A 25,801-nucleotide genomic window follows, 5' to 3' on the forward strand; every position below is an offset into this window, starting at 1 on the left:
ATGGAACAGGGGTGGGCACGACATGGAACCCAGAGAAAGTGGATGCTGCCTTAGCCCTTACAGTCGGTAAGAAAGAGAAGCTATTGCACAAATATCTCTAATTGCACGAAGTTGATAAGCAATAAAGTGTTAGGCAGCAAGGTGCAAAGAAAGAGAATATGATCTGTTTTCCTGAGATATGGATCTGCCAGTTTTTATCTGCAGGACTTAACCAAGGTTCAGGTTCACCATCAATGAAACAGAGATCATGGTATCTACTCTGCTTATACCACCGTCTCCAGAACGGGTCTGTGAATCCATTGTGCAAACTGTGAAGCTCTTACAGACATCAGGTATTATTAAGATGACCACAAATGTGATAATAATTATGATTAGAGTAAAGGCGTTCAGGACTGGGGAGAGAGGCCTGTAGTGGTGGCTTCATTCCTGGACCTTCCAACTCGAGATCCCCATTGTCCTGCGGGAGAGGGAGCAAGCAAAGACCTCTCTCCCCCAGAGCGCCTCTTCTCTCGCCTGGAACCGACGCGGCCAGATGGGCGAATTCTCTGCACAACTCTGCACAGCGAGTCCCGCCAGAGGGAGATGCTACGCGGCCTCGGGCCTCTCAAGCTCCGCCCTTTCTAGGCTGTGGCCCCGCCCTTAGGGAAACAGACTCCGCCCCCCCCGCCCCGCAACTCCAGCCGCGCGGTACCTCCAGGACGATCCCTCGACCGCGCCGTAAATCCCCGAGCTCCCCCGATCTCTTCCCGGCCTCCCTCGGGCGCCCGGAGCGGAGGCGGCGGAGATTGCCGAGGGGCGCTGGCCCCGCCCCCTCCGCGGGCTCGGCCGCCGCCCCCCTCCCTCCTCCCCCGCCGCCCCGGCCTCCCGCGCGGGCTGGAGTCCCAGATCCCGGGCCCTCCCTCCTTCTTTCTCTCTCCCCGCCTTCCCGGGGCTGCCACAGTGGCGGGTCGGAGGATCCCAGCCAGTCAGCTCGTTCCGGCCTCGAGCCCCACCTCACGGCAAATAAACACCCCTCCCCACGCCTAGGGAGCCCGGACCGCCCCCTTCCTCCCTCGGCCCGGCGTGTGGCGAGGGCCAGTGTAAGGGAACGAGCGCGGGCTGGCGGGCTAGCTTCGTGAGTCCGCGAGGCGGGGCGCGTGGCGGGCCGGGCCGGGCCGGAGATCGTGTGTGCGCGTAGGGGCGCGAACGAGTGCCCGTCGCGACCCGCCGGCTGCCCCGAGTCGGGAAGCCGGCCTGCCAGCGACCAGCGGCGACCGCCCGCCACCGGCGAGGGGGAGCCGGGCCCGCGCGCGCACGCACGTACGCACGCGTGGGCGGGGGCAGGCGCGCGCCCGCCTGTCGCGACAGTCGGGGCCGAGGCCCAGGGGGAGGTGGCCTGTGGCGGGTCGCCGGGCTCCCGGAGGCGAGGGGGGCGCGGGCGGATGGCGGAAGGCGCCCAGCCGCAGCAGCCGCCTCAGCTCGGGCCCGGCGCCGCTGCCCGGGGGATGAAGCGGGAGTCGGAGCTGGAGCTGCCGGTGCCCGGAGGGGGAGGAGACGGAGCCGAACCCGGCCTGAGCAAGCGGCCGCGCACCGAGGAGGCGGCGGCCGACGGCGGCGGGATGCAGGTGACCATGCGGGGCGGGTGCCCAGTTACCGCGGGGGTGCGGCGCGGGGGCCGCGGGGCGGCTCGGGGCTCCCGGGCTGGGAGCGGGGAGGGCTGCCCGGGGTCCCGGCTTGGAGGTGGGAGGGGGCCGGTCGGGGCCTGCTTGGAAGGTGGGGCGAGCCCCGGCTTGGACGCGAAGGGTGCAGGTGGAACCTGGTGTGCCCCGGAGGGTCCTGATCCCTGAGGGGACGGGGGGCCACGTCGCATGAATAGGTGTTGGGAGGAAATTGAACATGCTTGAGATGGATTCCATTTCTTCAAACCCTTCCTTAGTTCCTTGGGGTGGGGTGGAAGCCAAGAGATCCTGGGTCTGGTGTCCAGAGAGCCGGAGACCCAGTCAAGGACGGGGAGAGAGTGGTGGGAAACCTTCCGCAAAGAGGGAGTACCTTTTTGTCAGCCCCTCGACACGCAACTGGGATGGAGAAGGGGAGCGACATAGAAAGGAGAGGAGTGAAAAGCGAGAAACCTCCTCGAGAGCCCAAAGGGGATGTGGCTTAGATTGTGGGTTAAATCAGTTCCACAAGGAGTGTGAGAAGTACGAGGAGTTGGGTAGTGTTAGGGGACGCCGTGGTGCTCGAGCTCATTAACTTTGTGGAGCTACTGAGTCTGGCGACACAGGACCTGCCCCTCCTGTACTTTGCCAGTTGCATTTTATATAGCTGGGGCACCTACTAGTTCTTTAATGTCCTGGGGTATAAAAGAAAATTTATAGGGTTGTTAGAAGACTGGATTCTGAGTTGTGGACTCAGGGAGAAGCTGGTTGATTTGGATGGGGACTGGCAAATGTAGTGACGATGTCAGTTGACTTCGTAATTGGAGGAAGATCGTGAAACCTTCCCAGGTTTTAGGATTTGGTCTCTGTTCAGAACATACTTACTATGAAAGGGTGAGGCTTACCTACCAGCAGTCGTTTAGACTTCTGCCTAATTCTCTTAGAATCACAGAATGTTAGAGATAGAAGGGACCAGAGACATCATCCATCATCTTTGACTGGAGTTCTTAACCTGGATAGACTTGGAAGATTCTTATGCAAAATAGAACTCTTTGGTGGGAGAAAGTCAACAGTTTTCATCTTTTTTTATTCAAGTCCCAAAATGTTTTAACTACCTCATTGTACAGATGGGGAATCAAAAATCCAGAGCAGACTAGTGACTTGCCTAGGGCCACTCACTTAGCTGGTAGTAAAACTAGAGCTAGAAGCCTAGTCTTCTAATTCCTATTCCTGTGCTCTCTCCATTACAGCACTCTTGGAAATCTCTGCAGTGCTAAAAGACTTCCTGTGCTCTTCTCTCTCTGCTTTTCAAGGCTCTGTCTGACTTCCTGTGTTAGAGACGGAGCTGTATTTAAGCCTGGCATGTTTGCTGTGCGCTTCTTGGTCTCCCTTGCAGAGGCCGCTCTATTACTTGTGTTGACTTGGGTAAAGTGACCCTCTTGGTGTTTATTTTTGAATTCTTTTGTTTCATTTGCCTCCTTTTGTTCTCCATTTGAACTCCCTCAGGCAGAGGGCTTGTGAGAAGTAAAAGCTCGGGCCATGGAGAAAATATAGAGGAATATGGGGAGACTTAAGGTGAGGTGGGTTAACACTGGATGACGAGGAGAGAAGATTGGATGTGGGTGCTGGTGAGCATGTTCTGCTTGGTGTGTGCATAGATCTGTGTCTGTCTGTATTCATTTATCGTTTCTGTCAATCGTGGTTAATAGTGAGACTCCCACTGCCTTCCCCACCTTTCCTTCTGGGGCCCATTGTTTGCTGGTTGCCTTCAAATTGGCCGAGGATAGTAGTATTTGGAAATGGAGCAGTGTATAGGGACTTTGGAGTATGCAGAGGAAGCAGTGGATTAGGTCCTTTGGGTACAGATGGGCAACTTAGAATTATCCCACAGAGAATCCTTTTTTCACTCTGTGTACTTGTGGATCTTTATTTATTTTTCAGTTTATGCATTCTCATTGTTGTAGTTCCAATATACCATGTGACACAGGTATTCAGATCATCCTTGATTTAGCCCCCTACCTTCAACTACCTGTATGGTTCTGGGAAAATCCCTTCTTTGGGGGCCTCTGTTTCCTTGGTTGTAAAATACAGTGTTGGTACAGGATGATTTCTAAGTTATCTCTAAAAAAATATGTCAAGTTCCCTCACCCTAAGGTACTTGGTGTCTGCAATCTAGGTGGGGAGCCAAAATGGGTGAAAAGTTATAAAAAAAGAAAAAAGTGCACGTGTGTGGGTATGTATATGTATGTGTATCATACATAGGTATGTATGCATATCATATATATATGTATATATATATGTATATATATATATATGTGAATTTTTTTGGTAAGTTCCAGAGGAATGGAAGTAGAGATACCACAGGGTAGATGTGTGTCGCAAGACATTGCAAAATTTAGAGCCAAAGCATGCAGAGGATTTGTGCCACTGGGGCCAGAAGAAAGAGGTGGTCATTCTTGTCAAAATGGTCAAGGAAAGTTTTATGGGGAGGTTGAAATTTGAAGTATAATTGGGAGTAAAGGAAAAATAATGTTCATGAAAAGATAAAATTTAAGCCTAGGTCACCTACATCCCTGGGACCTTCCTATCATTCTGATAAGAAGGATAGGATATTTAATATTCATTTAACTGATGTTTATTGAACAGCTGCTAAGTGCCAGGCCCTGTTTTAGAGCCCAGGAAATATGGTAGTAAACAAAACAAAGACTCCGCTCTCATGGAACTAATATTCTAATTGAAAGGGACAGACAGTAAAGAAATCAACTATTATTTGGTGGTCCTAAGTGCTAAGAAGAAAAATAAAACAGGGGAAGGGGTAGAGAGTGGTGAGGAGGATGGTTAGGGCGTCTCTGATAGGTGACCTTTGGATGACCTGAGGGAATGGGCCTGTTCAGATATTTAAGGGAAGAGCGTTCAGGCAGAGAACTGTGGGTACAGAGGCATTGACGGAGGAGTGCGCTTGATGTGTTTGAGAACAAGAAACCAGTGTAGCTGGAGGAGAACGAGCAGGGGTGAGGCAGTTTTAGGAAATATCAGCGGTGTAGACATGCCTATAGGCCCACGTAAACATACACATAAAAAATCTAGAGTAACTTGCTTTTTGGTATATGGGTTTGTCTTAAAGCACATGTTTTTTTTCTTATATCTTAACACAAATGGAGTTTCTCGGAGGTCATAGCTCTTCTGGGACGCCTTCCCTGACAGCTTAGTTCACACCAGTCAGACCCTCCTCTTGCCTCCTGTTTGTGTTGATGCTAAATTATGCATCATCTTGTATTGTCCTTTCATTGTTTTATTCTTGCTTCCCTAGTGATGCTGTAAGCTTCTAGAAGACAGGAACTATATTTTCTTCGTAGTTATCCTTTGTAATACCTCACAGTTTTGGGCACATAGTAAGTGCTCAATGCCTGTTAGGTTGAAGTTGAAATTTTACCTTTTTTAAATAATTAAGGGATAGAAAAAAATCATGAAATTTAGGGGTGAAAGTTCTTTCCAGAAATTCCCCAATCTTTTGAGTGTCAAAGGATTAATCCTTTTTTTTTTTTTTTTTTTTAACAGGAGTTAATTTCCCAAGACTATGGCTTAGAGCTACAGCTCTAAGCTGCAGATTCCAACCCTGTTGAGTTACAGCCACTAAACTTTTGGGATAAATCATTACTTCCCCAAGTGGAGCACCAGGGACACAAGAGAGTCTGTGGTGCTTCTGTTATAATCCTTATGCTAGGAAGGAACCCTAGAGAGGAGAGGACGGGTCACTCCTTTTCAAGGCCAGTATCCAGAAGCTTTATGTGGATGGCAGAGGAGTTCACACAGCCCTGGAAACAGTTTAGAATTAGAGAACCCTGCACTGTAGAGTAGGAGGGAAGAGACAAATTCAACCTGAAAACTGAAACACAGCTTGAGAGATGTAGTTAGTTGTTAAAGGGGGTATTTGGAAATATTGTACTCTAACCTGGTAGAAAGTTAAGTGAGATATATATATAGATATTAGAGGTTTGTTTCACTTTAAGCAAGTCTGATATATGTGAAAAATTTGGGCTTTATTAAACATACCGGGGAATAAATTCTTTTGTTCAGCTCTTCTAGTGAATATAAACAATTTGATGAGCAAAAATTCAATTTTTGTGCAACTTTCTAGGAACTTAGCTGCTTCATAAGGCAAGGTGCACCTTAATTATTATTTCTAGCTTTCAGCAAAATTCTTTATGGTAGTGAAATGTTGGAATGTGATTGTTACATGGCTAACTAACTGCTTCTGACCATAGAGTCATAAATCCATTGTAGCTAAGTGAGTTCAGAAGTTGTTCATGTTAGTGGTGAATCAGCCACTAGTAGCAGGAAGACTTTCTGGTCTCAGGGAAGGGCTTCCAGGTAGCCTGTAATTGCTCTGTAGATACTGTATTTCTTGAAGTACTTTATCTTCCCATTTGCTTGGTTCTGGGTTTCTTTCCTCCTAGGTGGATGTCTCTTTGGACTTCGAGCGTTTGGTGCTGAAACTGAACGTGGTGCTACCATTTGGGTAGAGTTATAAAAACGATGTGCTTTCCTTCAAAGTGATTTTTTGAACTATATCTCACTAAAATTATTGAATTTTTCATTTCTACATGTCTTAATCTGCTTAGGCACCCTAACAAAATACCATAGACTGGGTGGCTTAAACAACAGAAATTTGTTTCTCACAGTTCCGGAGGCTGGAAGTCCAAGATCAAGGTGCTGGCAGATTTGGTGTCTGGTGAGGGCTCTCTTCCTGGCTTGCAGCCAGCTGCCTTCTTGCTCTGTGTGCTCTGTGCTCACATGGCCTTTTCCCCATGTATGCTAGTGGACACACACACACAGAGATCTCTTCCTCTTCTTATAAGGGTCCTAATCCCAACATGGGGGTCCTACCCACATGACCTAATCACCTCCCAACAGCCCCACCTCCAAATGCCATCATACTGTGGGCTAGGGCTTCAAGATATTAGTTTGGGAGGGGACACAGACATTCATCCCATAATACTACCAGAGTGGTAAATATTGTAGTTGGAGAAATTGAGGCACAGTCATGTAAAAATTACTAATTTCTTTCAAGCCTCACAAGGAAGCTTGTGATTGTGAAACTGGGAATGTCTTTGAGAAGGAGAAAGATCTGAATTCAAAGTAGAATTATTCTTCATGGCAACTCAAGAGATTAGCCTGAGTTGAATTTGTCTCCTAACTTCCTCTCCCGTTTTTCTAGCCACGTTGTCATTTTTTTTTCTCTATCGTACTGACATGTGAACACAACAAAAAGCTAACTAGAGATTTAACTTTCATTTTGATATAAAGCAGACTGATGCAGACAGGCCTCAAGATTACAGGGCTGGGAAAGAAATTCAATGTACTACTTGGTGTAAACAAGAATGTTGCTAGTGAATCTCTGGTTTGGCATCTCTCAGGCCATCAGTTTGATATCAGGCTTTAATAATTTGTGGAAAAAATAAAGATAGTCATTTTAGTGAATGGACTTGTTTGAATTGTTTTTTGATATGCATTTGTAAAGCGTGGTAAACATCTTTTTCTGGGGCAAATGTGTACTTCCTTCAGAGACAGAAGGGAAGAGCATGCGAGACGGTGGAAAGGAAATGGCAGTAATTGGAGCGTGAGCAAACAGATGGAGGAGGGATGGCCAGTGCATGTGGTGTTTAGGTGGCCCCTAGGAGTATTGAGTTTCCTATTCTTCTCCCCCACAGCCCCAGTACAAGCAGGCAGCTTACATGGCTAAGGTTTCATTATCTAATCCATCACAGATCAGCCTGAATAAACCCATTGGCTGGCGCTGATCTAGTTAGGAGGGTAGTGCAAAGCTGCTTGAGCCAGGATTGGGGCAAATCGGATCAGAACTGCCATGTGAATCCTGGACATATTTCTGTAATTTGGGTGGTAAAGTAGTTTGAGAAATCATTTAAGAGAGCACAGCGAGAGCAAGCAATCAGCCATGAGTGTTTTCAGATGTTGTCTAAGAGACCCTGAGGGGAAGGGTATGGAGGATTTGATGTATTTCACTGGAGTATAGTCAGGTTGCTTTGATTATTTGAGTCTGAACAGTTTTTGGCCACTAATGCTCAGGAGTGACCTTTTTGGAGCATTTGAAGATTCCAGTTGTGATCACTCATTTGTGTCTTCTCTGAGTGATCCCTTCATCTGAGACTGTATAATGTGCTTCCCCTCTCAATTTTTAAAGGGGAGATACTGTTGCTATTATTATTACCAACCTTAATATGTCATTATGTTTGTTATCCATACATACTTGAAGTATGGTGTAGTGAAAGAAACACTATTTAGAATTTCTCATATTGGGGTTTGAATCCTGGTTCCTCCACCTACCAACCAACTGAATGACCTTTGGTAAGATATTTAACATCTGAGCTCCTGTTTACACATCTGTGAACTGGGGGAATTATTGCATACACTGATGAGCTGCTATAATGAGAAACTGAGATTATTTAAAGTTCTCGTCATGGAGCTCGGCAGTAAATGTTTATTTCTTGCCTCCCTTATAACCTGCTACACAGCACTCAACGAGTTCCTGCTTACTGCTCAATCAGCATGGAGTGGTTAATGTGCTTCTGATTTATTAAGTGCCGGAGTTGGGAGTTACCTGAGATGAGCATTGTGTGAAACTGGGAAATCTAATTGGTTTGACATCCACGTGGAGGAGGCGAATGGACCTGGTCATGGTGGTCTCTCCAATGAGAGGAAGAGGAGACATTCTCTTCTTTGCTAAGGACTAAAAGGACTCCTGAAATGTCACTGTCCCTGCATTGGGCATGTGGACATTTCAGGAAGCTGTGGGATCTCTCCTGGGAGTGTGGGTGACAGAGGCACTGGCTGTTTTGGTGGTACTTGGGATGCAGGAGTGGCGAAAATGTCATTTTGTTCCAAATTTTATAAGGTTTGTTGGTTAAATGTATTGCATCCAATAGATGGCACGTTTTGTTCTCATTTTTGTTTGTGGAAATTGGGCTGGGATGCATTTGTCTCTTGTGGTCTCTTTCTGGACTCTTCAAACCCACCTTCCTGACTACTAACAGATTCATCCATCTAAAAGAGCTCAAAATGATTTGATAGCTTATCTTTGACTTGTGGATAAAGTCCATTCCGTTTGGCCTACCAGGTCCTTCTGGCCTGACTTGTGCCTGCCTTTCCAGCTTCTTTCTACACTCCACCTCCAAGTCCATGGCAAGGGACTTGCAGCTTCCTGAGCACGCTGTGCTGCCCAGGCTCATTCATACCTCTGTGCTTTTGTTTCTGTTCCACCTGAAATTCCTGCCTCACATCTCTCTCTCATTTGTAAGGCTCAATCTTCAAGAATAAGTTGGGATACTGATTCCTCCTGGATGCCTTTTGTCACTGCTCCCATCCCTCCCACATTCTTGCTGCTTTCCAGAACATCATGTCCAGACCTCTGTTTTAGGACTTTTAGATTAACATTTGTTCAACTGTCTGCCCCTCTACCCCCCCCAGACTGTGAGATCAGGGGAGCCTTTGGGATCCATAGGATCTCGCACTGTGCCTGGGCCGGAGTAAGAAACTGTCGTTCTTGTTGAAGTGAACTTTGTCTTCCTGCTCCTCGGTTGGGGCCAGCAGATGGCTTTAATTGTTTTTCCAGATTTTCCCTGGGGGGTCTAGTCCTTGGTCTGCTTTCCAGCTCCTCTGAAGACTAGGTGTTGTGGGATTTGTGAATGGTACCTGATCTTCCCATTGATATCAGGGTTAAAGGTGAGAGAGGGGTCTTTGAAAACCGGAGCTGGGGTGGAACTTAACTGCCGAATGTGTCGGGTGGGCATGGCAACCTGATGTTTCATTTCCTGTGCTCAGATATTAATTGAGAGCACGTGCATATGTATAAAAAGTGCCTTTGTGATGGGGTGGCTGAGGAAAGTAGAGGAACCACACGATTAAGGGGCAATTAGAGCTAACCTGTTCCAGTTCATTGGAGCAGGCTGTTGACCTACCTTTTACGGTGCTGCTGAGAGATTCTGGAGTGTTGCAGTTCAGATGTATTACCACCATTTGGGAGTAAACCCATTTGATCGACTGTGGACTTTAGCCTTTCCGTTCCCAACCAGTGAATTTCATAAGCTATTATAGCTTGTTTTTATGGATGCAGGAAAAATACCCAACTGAGACACCTCACGGAATATATGCTATTTTTCAGATCATTCTTTGGCTATGTTTGAAAATGAGGATAATTGATGCGTTCTTTTATTTTTATTTTTTTGGTCTGCGTAGGGTCTTAGTTGCTGTGTGCAGGCTTTCTCTAGTTGTGGCGAGCCAGGGCTACTGTTTGTTGCAGTGCACAGGCTTCTCATGCAGTGGCTTCTCTTGTTGCAGAGCACGGGCTCTAGGCGTGTGGGCTTATGTAGTTGCAGCAGGCGGGCTCAGTAGTTGTGGCTCGCGGGCTCTAGAGCGCAGGCTCAGTAGTTGTGGCACACAGGCTTAGTTGCTCTGTGGCATGTGGGATCTTCCCAGACCAGGGCTCGAAACTGTGTCCCCTGCACTGGCAGGCAGATTCTTAACCACTGTGCCACCAGGGAAGTCCCTGATATAGATCTTTTAAATCTCAGCTTTGGAGACAGATTCATAGAAGTATTTTACAGGAATCTTCTCTCCCTGGCCCTTGCTATCCCCACCTCCTTCCCTTTCAGCTTCTGATTTGTGCTCCTATGTAATCCTCGCCTGTTTTCCAGCCTTGAGACTTCCCTTGCTAGTTTAGTTGGGGCCTCTTTAAAGGCAAATGGGCATACTTTATAGTGCCTCTGGGTTTTTGGATTCTGAGTGAATAAAGCAGGTTCTAAAAAGGGAATGAGAGAGACCAGTTATATCACTTCCTTCTGACGTGTTCTGCACATACGTGGCATCTAGAAATTTCAGCTGAGGATTCAAGGCACAGCACACATGATAAGTACCACTTATGAAGTAGATGACAATTTTGAATAACCAAATGATAATGGTTGAGTAACTGCTTAGAAACCTATTTTCCCAAGGGTGGAAACCGAGCCTTTGAAATTTAGACTTCCACATGGGTGTGTTCAACCATAATACTCGGATTTTTTAGGGACCTAAGTCCCTGGATAATACCCTGGTATGTGGGACTTTTCCCATATAGGGGCTGGTTCCCTGGTTTCTGCTTTGCCGAGGAAAAGAGGTTTTGCACTGAGTATTGGATATTTTATTCCAAGCATATGGTTTTTGAGGAGGCATACTGTTTATTTTTCTTTGGGGCTGCATTGATTTAGCTGGATCCTAAATTGTTAATACCACAAGCAAAGCATGATTTCTTGTGAGGGATGGGCGGGGGAAGCTGTGGGAGTCTCTCAGCTTTGGGGTTCGGGGTGGGGAGCAGGAGCCACGCTGGTAGAACGAGAGGAGCTGCACACGTGGTCTCGGGGCGCCGTGGGGTTTGCATGTGGGCTCCAGCGCATGCTGGAGTTGGAACACTTTTGGAACTGAGGCTCATGGGAAGTTCTTCCAGTTGCTTTATTTTGAGCAGCTTTTTCCTCTGCAGATCGGCAGCTGTTTGGAGGAGGGGGCATTCGTTGCTGTCAGCCAGGATGATTTCCAGAGCAGACCTGTATGGATTTCATTTAGGGATTTATTTCAGGGGTATGTGGCCTGTCGTGAGTCAAGAGGACTTTGGTTCCATTTTCCTGGAAGTTGGTGGGCTTCTGTGAGCCTGCTCTATTTATCTTGGACGGTTAGGCGAGTAAAAAAGCAGCTGCATAGTTAGCCCTTGTTGCAGGGAGCTTAGTTTCATAGGTCATCCTCTCGGGGATTTTTGTACAGTCACATTTACAGCCTTGAGTTTTCTTTGCCTCTTTTCCCCGTCTCTTTTTCCTTCTGAAGTTCAGTGCTCCATAAAAATTCTGAGGAAGGTGGGTAATAATTTGGGGTAGAAGACAGGAATTGTTTAGTTTCCTCCCCACCCCCATTTCTTGCCCAGCCTTCCCCCACCCCCATCCTTTGCAAAAGAATCTGCAAATGAGGTCGCTTATCCCCTAGTCAGACTGGCTTGTCCCCTGATCTGTCTGAATATGTGGCTTTGACAGCTTTTACCTGCTATTTCTTGGTTTCTAGGGGAGGGGATAGTAAGATCGTGTGATTTCAAAGCAAGAACTGGCGAAATTGGGAGACGTCTTGTGGTGGCTCCCAGCACCCACAAAGCTGAGCTCATTGGCTTGCACCTCATACAGACTTCCAGGAACTCTGTCACTGTCGGTGGCTGGCACGATGGCCTTGAGGACTTTGTTGGCACTTCAGGAAGTCTCCACAGTGGCTGCCTCTCACAGTGGGAGCGCTGACAAAGCTTATGGGGAGTCGGTAGCACTTGTTTTGAAAGTATGACTCTGGTCTTAGGCTGCACATCTCTGTGAGGGGTCAGAGGTGGCCTTGTGTGAAGAATGGAGAGTAGTCCTCTACACCTGTCACTTAGGTGGCCCATTTCTTATTTGTCTGTGTTTGCTATCCTCACATACAAATTTTATGGTGTGTTTTGTATGTTGTGTTCACACTTGAAGCCATAGCCTGATTTGTGACTTTTAGTAAGGTAATTTGGCTAATCTTGGTATCATCCTGGACTTTGAAGTGATGCTGGTCATATTTAAAAGGTCTGTGTCAGGGCTTAGAAGTTGATATTTCTGTTGATGGCCGCCTCCCCTCCCCAGCTGCCACTCATTATTCATTAGATACACATCTTTTGTCCGCTTACTTTGTGTTACAGGTCTTTAGCTGCTGTTGTGACACTAAGTAGATATTTTTGCTGCAACATTTTGGCTCTGAGCTGGCTGTGTTTTACAGTGTTGCAGATTAGTTGGTTAACTTTGGCATGTGGCGTCCACAGAGCAGAAGCCTTTCAGAGAGGTGCTTATCACGGACCATTAGTGATTTTTGTCAGCTGTATAAAAATGCTGTGATTAACCAATACCCAGGTATCCATGTAGATGAACAGTTTTCCTTTATGCTTACTTGGCACTTCCCTCTCTAGGAGTAGTCGGGAGTAAGTGTTCCCTGGTAGGCTTTGTGTTTTAATCCTGGGAAGCCTGTTTTAAGAAACCTTTATATTTGATTTTCTTGAGGTTGGTGTAGGGATCATTTACCCTTACTGAATTTTAGCTTCACTATGAATTGTTTTCTGCAGTGTTAATTTTAGGCAAATAATAAATACTTCTTTGGTTTAACGGTATCCCAGAGTTTGAAGAAACCTACAAAAATTGATTGGTCCAGCATCTTGTTTTAAGCAAGGAAATGGTCTAATTCATGTTATCCCAAGCCGTTTTTTGTTGATTGCTCCTTGTGAAATGATAATAGGTGTCATTCTGACACACACACACACACACACACACACACACACACACAGAGTCAAATAACTTTGGAATAGGGTTAAACAGAATTTAAACTATCTCATTTTACTTTTCATAAGCAGATGTTGTGACGCTATATTTATAAAAACATATTTAGTGAAGCATCTTCCTCTCTTCCCTGTTCTCCACCTGCCCTGTTAGTTTCTTGTTATTCCTCCCCCTTTCTTTTTACACAAACACTAGCATACTCCACACATTGTTTTTGCACCTTGCTTTTTTCATTTACTGTATCAGGTTACTTTTTTAATGTAACAGGGTCTGTTAATATTTTCATTAATGATTTCTGCTTTTTTTTTGTGTGTGTGTGATGCTTAGAAAAGTTTTTCCCACTCTAAGATTATAAAAAACAGAATGGGCTTACAGACAGACAGACCTGACTTGGACCCCTAGCTTTTCCACATCACAGCTGTGTGATCTTGGTTAAGTTACGTAACTTTTCTAAGGCTCAGCTTCTTCCCTTATAAAATATGTTATAGGATTGGTATAAGAATTAAAAGAGATAATGTATGTAATGTGCTTAGTTCAGAGCCTGACACGTAGTAGGTGTTCAGTATACAATAGCTGTTTTTATTATAATTACCAAGCCCTGTTTTCTTATATCCCAGTGCTTTTTGACTTCCTTAAAGGCAGGAACAGTCTCTTAATCTTTGTATCCTTGGTTCCTCCATCAGTGCCAGGGATAACTAATAATAATAAGTCGGTAAACGTTTGTTGAAAAAATAAATCAACCTTTATACAATCTTTTTTTTTTAAATTTATTTATTTAGTTTTGTCTGCGTCGGGTCTTAGTTGTGGCATGCGGGCTCTTCGTTGCAGCGTGCGGACTTCTCTCAAGTTGAGGTGCTCGGGCTCAGCAGTTGCAGCACGCGGGCTTAGTTGCCCCGCAGCATGTGGGATCTTGGTTCCCTGACCAGGGATCGAACCTGTGTCCCCTGCATTGGAAGGCGGATTCTTAACCGTGGGACCACCAGGGAAGTCCCCAATCTATTTTTTAAAATGTCCTTAATAATTGTTGTTGCTTTTTTTGTAATCATCATGTCTGGATGTACCTAATCCTCAATAATTATAATTATACTTATATGATGTTTTATAGTTTATAAAGTGCTTTGACACAAGTCTTAACTTATTCCCTGTAACAAGCCCAGAAGGTAGGTGATTCTCCCCATTTTTCAGATGGTGAAAATATACATCTCTAAGCCTCAAGACAGGGAAGTGGCAAAACTGATGCTTGTACCCAGATATTATGGCTTTTTATCCAGTAACTTTTTTGCTGAGCCTCATGTCTCTTGGACCAAAGGGTATGATTGATAAGAAATGGAGTGAATATGTGCTTCATTGTATGCCACATGTTTAATATTGAAAACATTTTACTCATTACCTGACAGTGGATTCATGTAGCACTTGAAGTCAACACTGAACCCCAGTTTTATTCTTCAGTAATTTGGATCTAGCCAGTGTTTTGAATTGGGATTTTGCTCAAATTTATCATGTACTTGTATGTGCCAAACATTGTGGGAGAGACTTTATGTGTTTATCTCACTTTCCTGTAGTACATATTGGGAGGAGTTAGATGGGATAGTTGGTTGCTGTATGTATGGTAGTTTGTTATTGTTGTTTGTTTTTTGCCTTAAAGTTATCAGTCTCTAATTTTATTATCAATCAAGTAATGGGTCAACAATAGCTAAGTCAATGGATTGATAATGGTGGGTAGTGTAAAATCATGAGAGCTGAGGGCATCTCAAAGTTACCTGGACCAGCTCTCTTGTTTCAGTCAGGTGAAGTAGATGCTGTGCCCATTTTTATGCAGAAGTTATGTCAGGCTCAGAGAGGGTATGAGAGAGCAAGCAATAAGCTCAGACTTTCAGCTTTAGGACTAAATAAAATCTTTCATTTTTTATTCTTTTTTTGTAAAATTTATTTATTTATTCATTTATTTAATTTTTGGCTGCATTGGGTCTTTGCTGCTGCACGCGGGTTTTCTCTAGTTGCTGAGAGCGGGGGCTGCTCTTTGTTACGGTGCATGGGCTTCTCATTGCAGTGGCTTCTTTTGTTGCAGACCACGGGTTCTAGCATGTGGGCTTTAGTAGTTGTGGCACGCGGGCTCTAGAGCGCAGGCTCAGTTGTTGTGGCGCACGGGCTTAGTTGCTTCGCGGCAAGTGGGATCTTCCCCGACCAGGGCTCGAACCCGTGTCCCCTGCATTAGCAGGCAGATTCTTAACCACTGTGCCACCAGGGAAGCCCCTCATTTCTTATTCTTTTCTACTTTTTGGGTGTGATTTCTCTGGGAGTTTCTTATATGGAGTTTTTTTTTTCACCTTTTACATTTATTTTTTAAACATGTAATGTATGTTCACGTGGTTAATGATTCAAACTATGCAAGAGATTGAAGAGTAAAAAGTCTCTGCCTTTTCCCAGCTACCTAGTTTCTCTCCTCAGAAGTAACCAGTATGGTTGGTTATCTGGGTATCTGTCCAGAGATAGTATCTACGTAATATTTTCTCCACCCCCTTTTAAAAACTCAAATGGTAGTAGTAATATTCATATGCTTTTCTTTTCTCTATAGTGTTTGGAGATCATTTTATATCAGCTTGTAAACTTTTTTTCTCTATTTGTTAGGTTTCTGGAATTAGGATTATTCTGTTCTGCTCTACTGAGATAACTACATCTAAATGTCTCTGGGAAGGATGACTCTGATTAGTACAGGATCTCATAAAGTAAGAGTCTATGTTTTTATGGAATCATGGAATCACAGGGTCAGAGACCTAATCTGCATCTCTCTTCTGTCATGTGAATATCCATAAATCCCTGACTGATGATACCTTTTAAAGTTGCTTGAGTACAATGTAGGCATCTTCAACTCTCCACCTGCTCCAGTCAGCTGCTCCTGGTCCTGTCTTTTTGTGGTAGTAGGGCCCATTTGGGGTCAGATATTCCATTTGTCATTGAGTTAGTAATGATACTCCGGATCTGCCTTGAGTCATTGCATATTGAATCTTAACTGCAGTGTGATTTTATTCCGTGTGACATCTTCTATACCAGACATATCCAGAATGCCTAAGTTTATCCTGATTGAATGTTATTGCTGTCAGGAGGCTGTTCAGTGAACCAAGTTTGGTGCTGAATTGTGAGAAAGAAAGGTTTGGTTCCTAGTAGGTGTTTGCATCTCAGCAGCCACAATTGCTGTTAGTTTCACTTTACTCCTGTGTTTGTGGAAAGCCCAGGATTGAGTGAATGCTCTTCATCCCTGGAATATGACCAGTCTGTGACTGAGACTCGATGGGAAGTAAATAGATATGGTTCAACAAACAGGGAATATTTTTCTTCTGTTTTGTGGACAATAGTGGATTCTAATTCAGACATAGAATTAAGGATTTCAAGCTTAGGCTTTGATTCTAGCTCAGTTAACCTTTACACACTTCTGCATTTAAAGACGTGAACTAAAACAGTGCTTTTCAGAGTTGCCTTCTGCAATGGACCTTTGTCTTCACAAAAATATTATAGAGGAGGTAGCATTCCAGCTGTTTGGAGAATGAGGCCAGTGGGGATGTGTCTTGCATTCTGGATGAATGTTGACCTCCATTGTGTGGTGATGCTAATCTCACACATACAATCTTTCTGGTCACAAGGCTTTGCAGGGAGTGAATTAGGCCCACTCCGTCTCCATGACCCCACACAGTGAATGGAAGCAGGCAGGGCACCAGATGCTGTGTTGCTTCCCCTGTTGCGTCTTCTTCACACTCGGTGTAAGGTTTCCAGGCATTTGTGCAACCTGAGAGCAGAAAGTGCCTGTCTTAGCAGTCGAGAGATGGGTTGGCAGGTGGCTCAAGTTACTCCATGTTCCTGATAAGAGCCACTGATGCAGGCTGGTGGCTCCTGTGGGGTGGGAGCTGTATTGCCAGTGCCCTGCCCAGCAGGAATGGTGGTTTGGGTCTCTGGTGTTCTAGGACTCCAAGGATGTACCCAAAGGCAGTTTGAGAGGTCTGGCCAGCATCTCTAAGGAAGTAGCACAATTTAGGAAGCACATCTTGCTTTAAAGGATATGGGTCTTAGGAAATGGTGGCACACAGAGGAAGAAGCATCAACATTGAAAATATGAAGTGCAAACCCGAGGAATAGAAATGGAATTTTATTATTCCACCTCTTAACCTAAAACCCAGTTGTAGAATTTATTGAGTCAGGTAGTGCTGGGCACAGTGATGACTAAGACTTGGACTTGCGGTGGGAAAGTGGATGTATACACAGATAATTTTAATACAATGTGATCATTCCTCTGAGGCTTACACTGAGCATATGTCAAAGCCTGGTGCTCTGGTAACATATATTCTGTGTGCCACTCTATCAGAGCAGTTATCACACTGTATTAAAATATTGGGGTAAGAGGTGCCATTCCGCCTAGGTTCAAATTCTGTCTCTCCACCTACTTAGCTGTGTGTCCTTTGGGCAAGTCACTTATCTCCTCTGTGCTTCAGTTTTTCATCTGTAAAATGGGGATAATAATAGTTTCTCACAAGGTTGTTGTGAGTATTAGATGAGTTCATAGAGTAAATATAATATGCTTAGAAGAGTACCAGGTCCACGGTAAGCGTATATAAGTGCTATCCGTTGTTACTGTGGTTGTTACAGTACCAAACAGGGGCACTGGAGACCATGGCAGACCCACGACCAGTGGTGGTACAGAGGTCACCACTGTATTCACTTACTGTATTCACCGAAATATGTTATTTTGTATTCATAATACTGTATTCATTACTGTATTCACCGAAAGATTTTTTGCGGTGACTATGCCAGGTACTGCACGGAAGCAAATGAATGAAATGTTAACCGGCTATGTGACTGTGTACAATACGTGATGAGAGTCAATTATTTGGCAAGTGTGTAAGTAAGAGGAATATTGATGTGAGAGGCTTCAGTATCCCATGGCAGTTTCAGAGAAGGGATCTTGCTGTTGCTTTGGAGGCCTTTTAGCTTTCTTGACATTCTGAGTATAGGTTATGTATCTTACTTTAAGGTAGGACAGTACTTGACTATTTCAGATAGGTAGGTATCTTTCCTGTTTTTTAAAAACCTCTAGGAGAAGGCATGTTAGATCAGAATCCATCCATCAATCCATCTATCAGTCCTTTCTTACTTTCCTCTCTCTCTCCTTCTCTACAAGGGAAAAATTGCTAATATTTAAATCACTTTCCTTGTTCTTTATATTAAAAGTAAACTTCTCATGTTGTACAAAAGGCCTTACCCTTTTGCTCAGTCATTCATTCATTTAATAACATTTGAATATTTATGACATGCTAGATGCCAGGATTATGGAGATAAAGGAGCTTCTTATGGAACCTGGGAGGCTTATTGGGGGAGGTTTCTGGAACAACTATACAGTAAAAGAAAAACTTGGTAGCACAGTGTATTATAAGGGTGTAGGTAGAGAAATAGGTACTTACATTGCTGGTGGGGTGAAAAGTCGCATAACTTCCACAAAGAGCTATTTAGCAAATGTCTGTTAAAATGTAAAATACATATATTCTTTGACCCAGCAGCTCCATCTCTAGGAATTAATTCTACAGATACTATTGTGTCTGTGTGTAAGAATACACAGTACAGAATTATTTGAAATAGCAAAAGGTTGAAAAAAATCCAAATGCTCTTTAACAGGAAATCTGTGAATTAAAATAAGGTGCATTCTTAAAATGGAATATCATGCAGACATTAAAAAGAATTAGACAGCTCTATATAAATGCATTTAGAAGACACTAAAATACATTAAGTGTGAAAAGTCACGGTGCTGAAAAAAGTGTATAGTTTGTTACTATTTGTGTAATGAAAAAAGTATATATCCGTATACTTAGTATCCATATACTTAGTACACATAGACTCTCTTTGCCAGGAAATGCAAGATTCTGGTAACATTGGTTGCCTCTTGGGAGGGGTATTGAGTGATGAAGGAATGGGTTGTAGGTGAAGATTTAATTTTCACTGTATACCTTTTGTGCCTTTTGAATTTTGTATTACATGCATGTATTGTTTTTAAAATAAAATAGTTTATTAAAATTACATAGGAGGGACTTCCTTGGTGGTACAGTGGTTAAGAATCCGCCTGCCAGTGCAGGGGACACGGGTTCGAGCCCTGGTCCGGGAAGATCCCACATGCCACGGAGCAACTAAGCCCGTGCGCCACAACTACTGAGCCCATGCTCCACACCTACTGAAGCCCGCACGCCTAGAGCCTGTGCTCCACAACAAGAGAAGCCACCGCAAGGAGAAGCCGGTGCACTGCAAAGAAGAGTAGCCCTGCTCGCCACAACTAGGGAAAGCCTGTGCGCAGCAGTGAAGACCCAACGCAACCAAAAAAATAAAATTAAAAAAGAAAAAATTACATAGGAATAAGTACAGGAGCTACTTATGATCCTTGAACTTGCTAATTTTCATAGAAAAATGAATAAAGTTACGTGTTAGAGCAAAAGTGCGAATTCTGCTTACCACAAGCAAAGAAAAAGTAGTACTGGTGGTGGTACATGGTCATTTAAATTTTGTCTGTCACACTGTTTATTGGTATATAGGATGTTTCCAGTGCTTTTAACTATGTCTTATTATATTTATTTATTTTTTTGCGGTACACGGGCCTCTCACTGTTGTGGCCTCTCCCGCTGCGGAGCACAGGCTCAGCAGCCATGGCTTACGGGCCCAGCCGCTCCGTGGCATGTGGAATCTTCCCGGACCTGGGCACGAACCCGTGTCCCCTGCACCGGCAGGTGGACTCTCAACCACTGCGCCACCAGGGAAGCCCTATTATATTTATTTTTAACGGTCTTATTCAGTAAGGATAAAACCTGATTATAACGAAAATGCTGATATGAAAAGGTGGATAAATGTAGAGATGAATAAAAATGGAGGTGATGTTAGAAAATGGTAAATGTTGTATATGTGTACGGGATGATTCATTCAACAACAGATGATAATAAAGGGCCAAGTGCAAATCAACATGAGTTGACAAGAAACAAAACAAGTCAGAACCACTACCATAAGCCTCTCTAGTTTTCTTAAGAAATGTCCCCTCACTAGAGGTGCACCCATGGGTTCCTTGGATTTTTTTCACGTTGGAATTTTATGAACTAATGGACTTAGGAGCAGCCTTTCATTCCAGACATAACCTGATGGTAAATAAAGGAGCTTCTGTACCCTGATAGGAGTGAGTACAGGGTTTCTATGGCAGCATAATAGAGGAATTCTTAGCCAGCCAGGCTGGGATGGGGGCAGAGAGAGCATTCTGCAGAAGCCAGTGGTGAGTACTAAGTGAGTGAGCAGGGCTTAGGCAGGTAAAGGAGAGGGAGGCTCAGGCCATCTGGGCAGGAGAGGCAGAATGTCCAGGGATCAGGTATGAGAGGAACTTCACTGGGTCCGTGGGGAGGGCAGAGGATTTTCCCAAACTGCCTTTGGTAGTTAGTCCCTCCTCAGACAGCCATCCCCTTGCAGTCATGTACCATTATTCACGAAGCTGACTAGATGATGGTGATTGGATTATCCTACCACTCTCGGAGCATAACCTCATAGTGGTAGGGGAGTAGAGACACTGTCTTAGTTCATCCAAAAGAAAAAAAAAGTAAGAGAGAGCAAAGAAAACCTGTATTTGATTATGTTGTATACATGTAGATGTGCCTTCTAGCGGAATTACTTTTTTTTTTTCCCTTGTCTTCATCCTAGAAGAAGCTTTACTCTATTTGGAATCACAGTTTGAGTGCTGCATGGACACAACTTGAACCTTATGTTCCGTTTCATTATATTTAAATTTATGTGAAGCACTTTCTACCACTTAGGCATGCATCTTGCTCTTCATAGCATGGAATGCTGTAACAAAATGTTTTGTCCATCAGAGGCTTTCTCAACATTTTACGAGCGTTTAAGTGCTTAATCTCCACAGTGTGCAGGGTAGGTGGCAGGTAGTCAAGTGATTTTCACGTATTTTTTTCACGTATCTTGCATATTCGCGTGTTTTGGTTGTTCATGCCTCTTAAGGAGAAAGTTTCCCCTTTGAAGCTGAAATACCCTATGCTTTGAATCCAGTCAAAGACAAATTATTCTGGAAAGCTTGAACCAAACCTGGTCAGATGCTTCTGAGTTATGAGAGAGGGATTGAAATAAACTTTTTCAGCTAAAAATAATTTTGCTCACAAGTTACCAAAAATGGCCGACTAGAAATGCTTTTAAGATACTTGTCTAAGCTACCATAAGCCAAAGGTCAAGAAAAAAGTTTAGAACACATTTTGAGAAATGATTGGCTCTATTTTGCCAAAGCTTTTGCCAAGCTTCTTATTCCATAATTGCCCTGGGAGACAGAAACTGGTGGAAAGTGTTATGCCTGAGATTCACTGGGGACCTAGACGTTCTTCAAGTGGAACACGTAGGCTGCCTGTTTCTTCTGACAGTAAACTCATACTTCTGGGAGGCATTAGGGTTAGATGAAAATGAGACCCTTAATTCTAAAGATATTGTACAGTTACCTATGCTAATTAATTATTTAAAACCTATCTTCTGTTGCAGAGCAGTTCTTATTCTCAGGGAATATTTGTTAGTCTTCACAGAGAGCCAAGTGCTTGGTCTTTAGCACGTGGTACTGCCATTGATGCTCTGTTGTTCTGTTAAGGTACTTCTCTGCATCTCACTGAATAGTGGAATTAAGAATCACTCACAGTTATGGGCAGCACTTTCTATGTGCAGTATGATCACTTGTCACTGGAGTTTATATTTATGCTTCATTCTAAAACTTCAGTGTGCCTTACTGATTACGCAGAGGGTCCCTTTGCAGCAGCAGTTTGCACCACTGATTGCTGGTGGTAGCCTTGAGAAGGCATGTTGACTCTCCTTAAGGTTGCTTAGTATTGTAGAATAAAGTCTTGATTTAGAATAAAATTTAGAGCTTTTTTCCTTATAAAAATTGTTCTTTTAAATAGAGCTAATATAAAGCCATGATGTTTTTCCTTCCTAAATTTAACACGTATTTATTGAGCCTCTAATGTGTATGAGGTAATGAGAAGGGAAATTGACCGAGCTCATGTCAGAGGACCTCTGTCTTCCTTCAGTTAGAGAAGAACAGTAGCCTGTAGGCAGGGATGGTAATGACACTCTGAGATGGTGGAGAAATTTTAGAGGTAGGTGTTGTTCCAGTGTAATAAGCATTCATTAAAAAGTAGAATAGGGCTTCCCTGGTGGCGCAGTGGTTAAGAATCCGCCTGCCAATGCAGGGGACATGGGTTGGAGCCCTGGTCCGGGAAGATCCCACATGCCGCGGAGCAGCTAAGCCCGTGAGCCACAACTACTGAAGCCCATGCGCCTAGAGCCTGTGCTCCGCAACAAGAAGCCACTGCAATGAGAAGCCAGCACACTGCAGTGAAGAGTAGCCCCCGCTCGCTGCAACTTGAGAAAGCTGGGTGCAGCAACAAAGACCCAACGCAGCCAAAGATAAATAAAAAAATAAAAACAAGTACAATAAAAGGATTGCTAAGTCTCAGTTAAGTGCCAGCTTGGATTGAGGTGGTCTTGGTGATTTCTTAACTTTATCAGACAGTACTCAGAAGCCCACAAGTGTAGCTAAGTGCACGTTACCCTGGGCTGAGCGTCAGTAAACTGGGACAGACAGCTTCAGGTGGAGGAAAGGGGTGGGAGAAGACAAAGGATAGGGAGCTTGTGACACGAGTTTGAGATCTTGATGTTAGAAGAGTTTAGGTAGTGATTATTCCTAAGGAATGGTGATCAACTGGATGATTGTGATAGAGGTCAAGTCCCCTGGAAATAAGTAGGTTGAAGAACTTGGAGGCTTTGGAAGGGTTGTCAACTGGAGGTTGAGGAAGTAGAATGATGTGTAAGCATTAACTCAGTAGTTCTCGACTGGGAGAGGTTTTGCCCCCCAGGGGATGTTTGGCAATGTCTGGAGACATTTTTGCCTCTCCTAACTGGAGTTGCTGCTGGCTTCTAGTGGGTAGAAGCCTGGGATGCTGCTTTAACACTTGAAAATGCATGGGGCAGCTCCCTACAATGAAGGATGATCTGGCCCAGAATGTCAATAGCGCTGAGGTTGAGAAACCCTGCATTAACTTTAAGAGTTGTTGAGTAAAGGCAACAGAATATGATTATTTCTCTCCCCTTCCTCTCTGTTTCTTAAAACAGGGACCAGCTGTTAGGTAGAACTTTTTGACTTATTATAGGTGGCATACAGTTGTTACCCAATAAATGTTTGCTGAGTGACGAATGATATGAATTGATAGAAAAGCAGCAATGGGGAGCAGAAAGAATGCCAACTCCTAGCAACGGCCTTTAGGCTTTGGAAGACTGTGAGGTATACATATGGAAAAAATGAATTAATATGAGGATGCAGGAGAAGTATTGAGAGAGTGAAGAAGAAATCAAAGCTGTAGAGGTGTGGAAAGGGGAGCTACCAAGGGGCCCAGTTGAGCTGGTCGAAAGGCAAAGAAGGGGGTGAGAAGGAGCAAAGATTTTCATTGTATGTAGGTTTCAAGAGTTCCAGGAGAGGTAGTTGGAGATGGGTCTTTTTTTTTCTTTTTTTTAAAAATACATTTATTTATTTATTTATTTATGGCTGTGCTGGGTCTTTGTTGCTGTGTGCGGGCTTTCTCAGTTGCGGCGAGTGGGGACTACTCTTCGTTGTGGTGCCCGGGCTTCTCATTGCGGTGGCTTCTCTTGTTGCGGAGCATGGGCTCTAGGTGCACGGGTTTCAGTAGTTGTGGCATGTGGGCTCAGTAGTTGTGTTGCATGGGCTTAGTTGCTCTGTGGCATGTGGGATCTTCCCGGACCAGGGCTCGAACCCGTGTCCCCTGCATTGGCAGATGGATTCTTAACCACTGTGCCACCAGGGAAGTCCCAGGATGAATTTTCCGAGGAAAGTTATTGCAGGTTAGCAATCAGGAAGAACTTACTAATGTAGGAGCTTCTTAGAACTAGAAGAGCCCTAAAGTTCCTTTTGGAATGTTGGTGTGATAGAAACCTTAGTAGTTTCTGTTATGTTCTGGGAAAATTCTATACATGTGTATACATATAGATGTACATACATCTTTGTATACCTAAAGTCTCTTCGTTGCTTTTCCCTGAACAGAACATCTTGCAGGATATTTTGTTTCAGTTTGTACAGAGCAACCTCATTCTTCTGAAATGACCGCATAGTATTCCATAGTAAGTTTTTTTTTTGTTGTTGTTGTTGATGTTTTAAAATCATGATTTGTTTAAAAATTTCCTATTGCTGGACATTTAGGTTGTTTCCAGTCTTTTGTTAGTAGAAGCAGTGCTGCTTATATATATGTTCTTGTGTCTGTAGGTAAGTATATGGGGACAGATTCTGAGAAGTGGAATTGTTGGGTCTCTAAGGGTATGTTCATTTAAACTTCTGATAGGTATTGCCAAGCAGCCTCCAAAAGTGTATACTTCTATGAACAACGAAGTAGAGTGACTTTTTCCTATCAGCTTGGCAAACTATATGTTACCATACTTTGATTTTCACCAGTCCAATAAGTGAAAACTGGTACAGTGATTTTTTGTGTTTTTGAAAAAGGATCTGTTTTTAAAAAAATATGTTTAAAAATTACTTGTGTTTCTTTGTCATGAACTGAGTTTTGAAAGAATTTTTTTTTTGGTCAGTAAGAACTTTTAAAAATTAAGGAAATTAGCTCTTGTCATTCATGTTACAAAATTTCTCAGTTTGTCATTTGTCTTTTGAGTTTGTTTATAGTATATAAATGTATGTATACGTGTTTGTGTTTTAGAGCCAGATAAAAACATTTTAATGTAATCAAATATATAAGGTATTTATTTTTAAGCTTTTGGATCTTGTTTCTTTCTGAGAAAGGCCTTGTATACTGAGATTTAAAAATAATGTTCTGTGCTTTCTTTTAGTGCTTTAACAGGAAAAGCTGGATTTTAGTTTTGGTTCTATCATTTATTACTTTTGTGACATTGGGCAAATTATGTAACTTCCTAGAGCCTCAGTTTCCTAAACTGGAACGGTTTGATCAGTTGATTTGTAACATTGTAAAGAATGTTGTAAAATTTCTTGTTTGCTTTTGAGTGGGGTTTACTTTTGTGTTGTGTGGGGATAGGGAGTTGAGGCAAGCAAAGGGAAAGATGAAAAGAGGCGGGCAGGCGGACATGGAAGGAAGATGGGCAGAAGTAAAAAGGAGGACGGAGAGAAACCAGGAGTGCCAATGAGAAACAAAAAACCCGGAGATGATAACAAAGGAAAACAGACACAAGGAAGGTAGATACCGAGAACCCTAGTGGGATGCATTTTTCCTGTCACAGGAGGTCTAAGGCATTTTGGGCACTTTTGTTCATTCACTCTCCCTTCTTCCCTCCCTCCCTTTTTCCCTTTCTTCCTCCTATCCCTGCCTTTTTCCCTTCTTTCCTTTCTTTTTTTTTTTTTAATGGTTGAAAAAAATTTCATTTTAAATTTTACTTATTTCTTGGCTGCATTGGGTCTTCGTTGCTGTGCGCGGGCTTTCCCTAGTTGCGGCGAGCGGGGCTACTCTTCGTTGTGGTGCGGTGGCTTCTCTTGTTGCGGAGCATGGGCTCTAGGCATGTGGGCTTCAGTAGTTGTGGTGCGTGGGCTTAGTTGCACCGCGGCATGTGGGATCTTCCCTGGCCAGTGATCAAACCCATGTCCCCTGCATTGTCAGGCGGATTCTTAACCATGGTGCCACCAGGGAAGTCCCCCTTCCTTTCTTTTTCTTTGAATAAGAAGTGTAATACAGAGGTTATAAATTAGCACAAATCATAAAGTACAAAAGTTAAGGC

At 43.9% G+C, this 25,801-nt stretch overlaps 1 protein-coding gene across 14 annotated transcripts in view; it reads left to right on the top strand.

Moving 5' to 3' along the window:
• Positions 1 to 929: 929 nt before the first annotated feature.
• The window catches only part of RBFOX2 (RNA binding fox-1 homolog 2), a 262,366-nt gene continuing 237,494 nt past the window's right edge, over positions 930 to 25,801 (top strand). For 2 of the 14 annotated variants that reach the window (XM_073788217.1, XM_073788218.1), the window contains exon 1: positions 930 to 1,604. In XM_073788217.1, the coding sequence (XP_073644318.1) occupies positions 1,422 to 1,604 (183 nt within the window). In that variant the 5' untranslated portion in view covers positions 930 to 1,421. The remainder of the gene's footprint in view (positions 1,605 to 25,801) is intronic. The other 12 variants (XM_019952414.3, XM_033866151.2, XM_019952411.3 and 9 more) reach the window with 9 other exon arrangements.

Source organism: Tursiops truncatus, chromosome 11 (assembly GCF_011762595.2).
Source record: "Tursiops truncatus isolate mTurTru1 chromosome 11, mTurTru1.mat.Y, whole genome shotgun sequence".
Lineage (NCBI taxonomy): Eukaryota > Metazoa > Chordata > Mammalia > Artiodactyla > Delphinidae > Tursiops > Tursiops truncatus.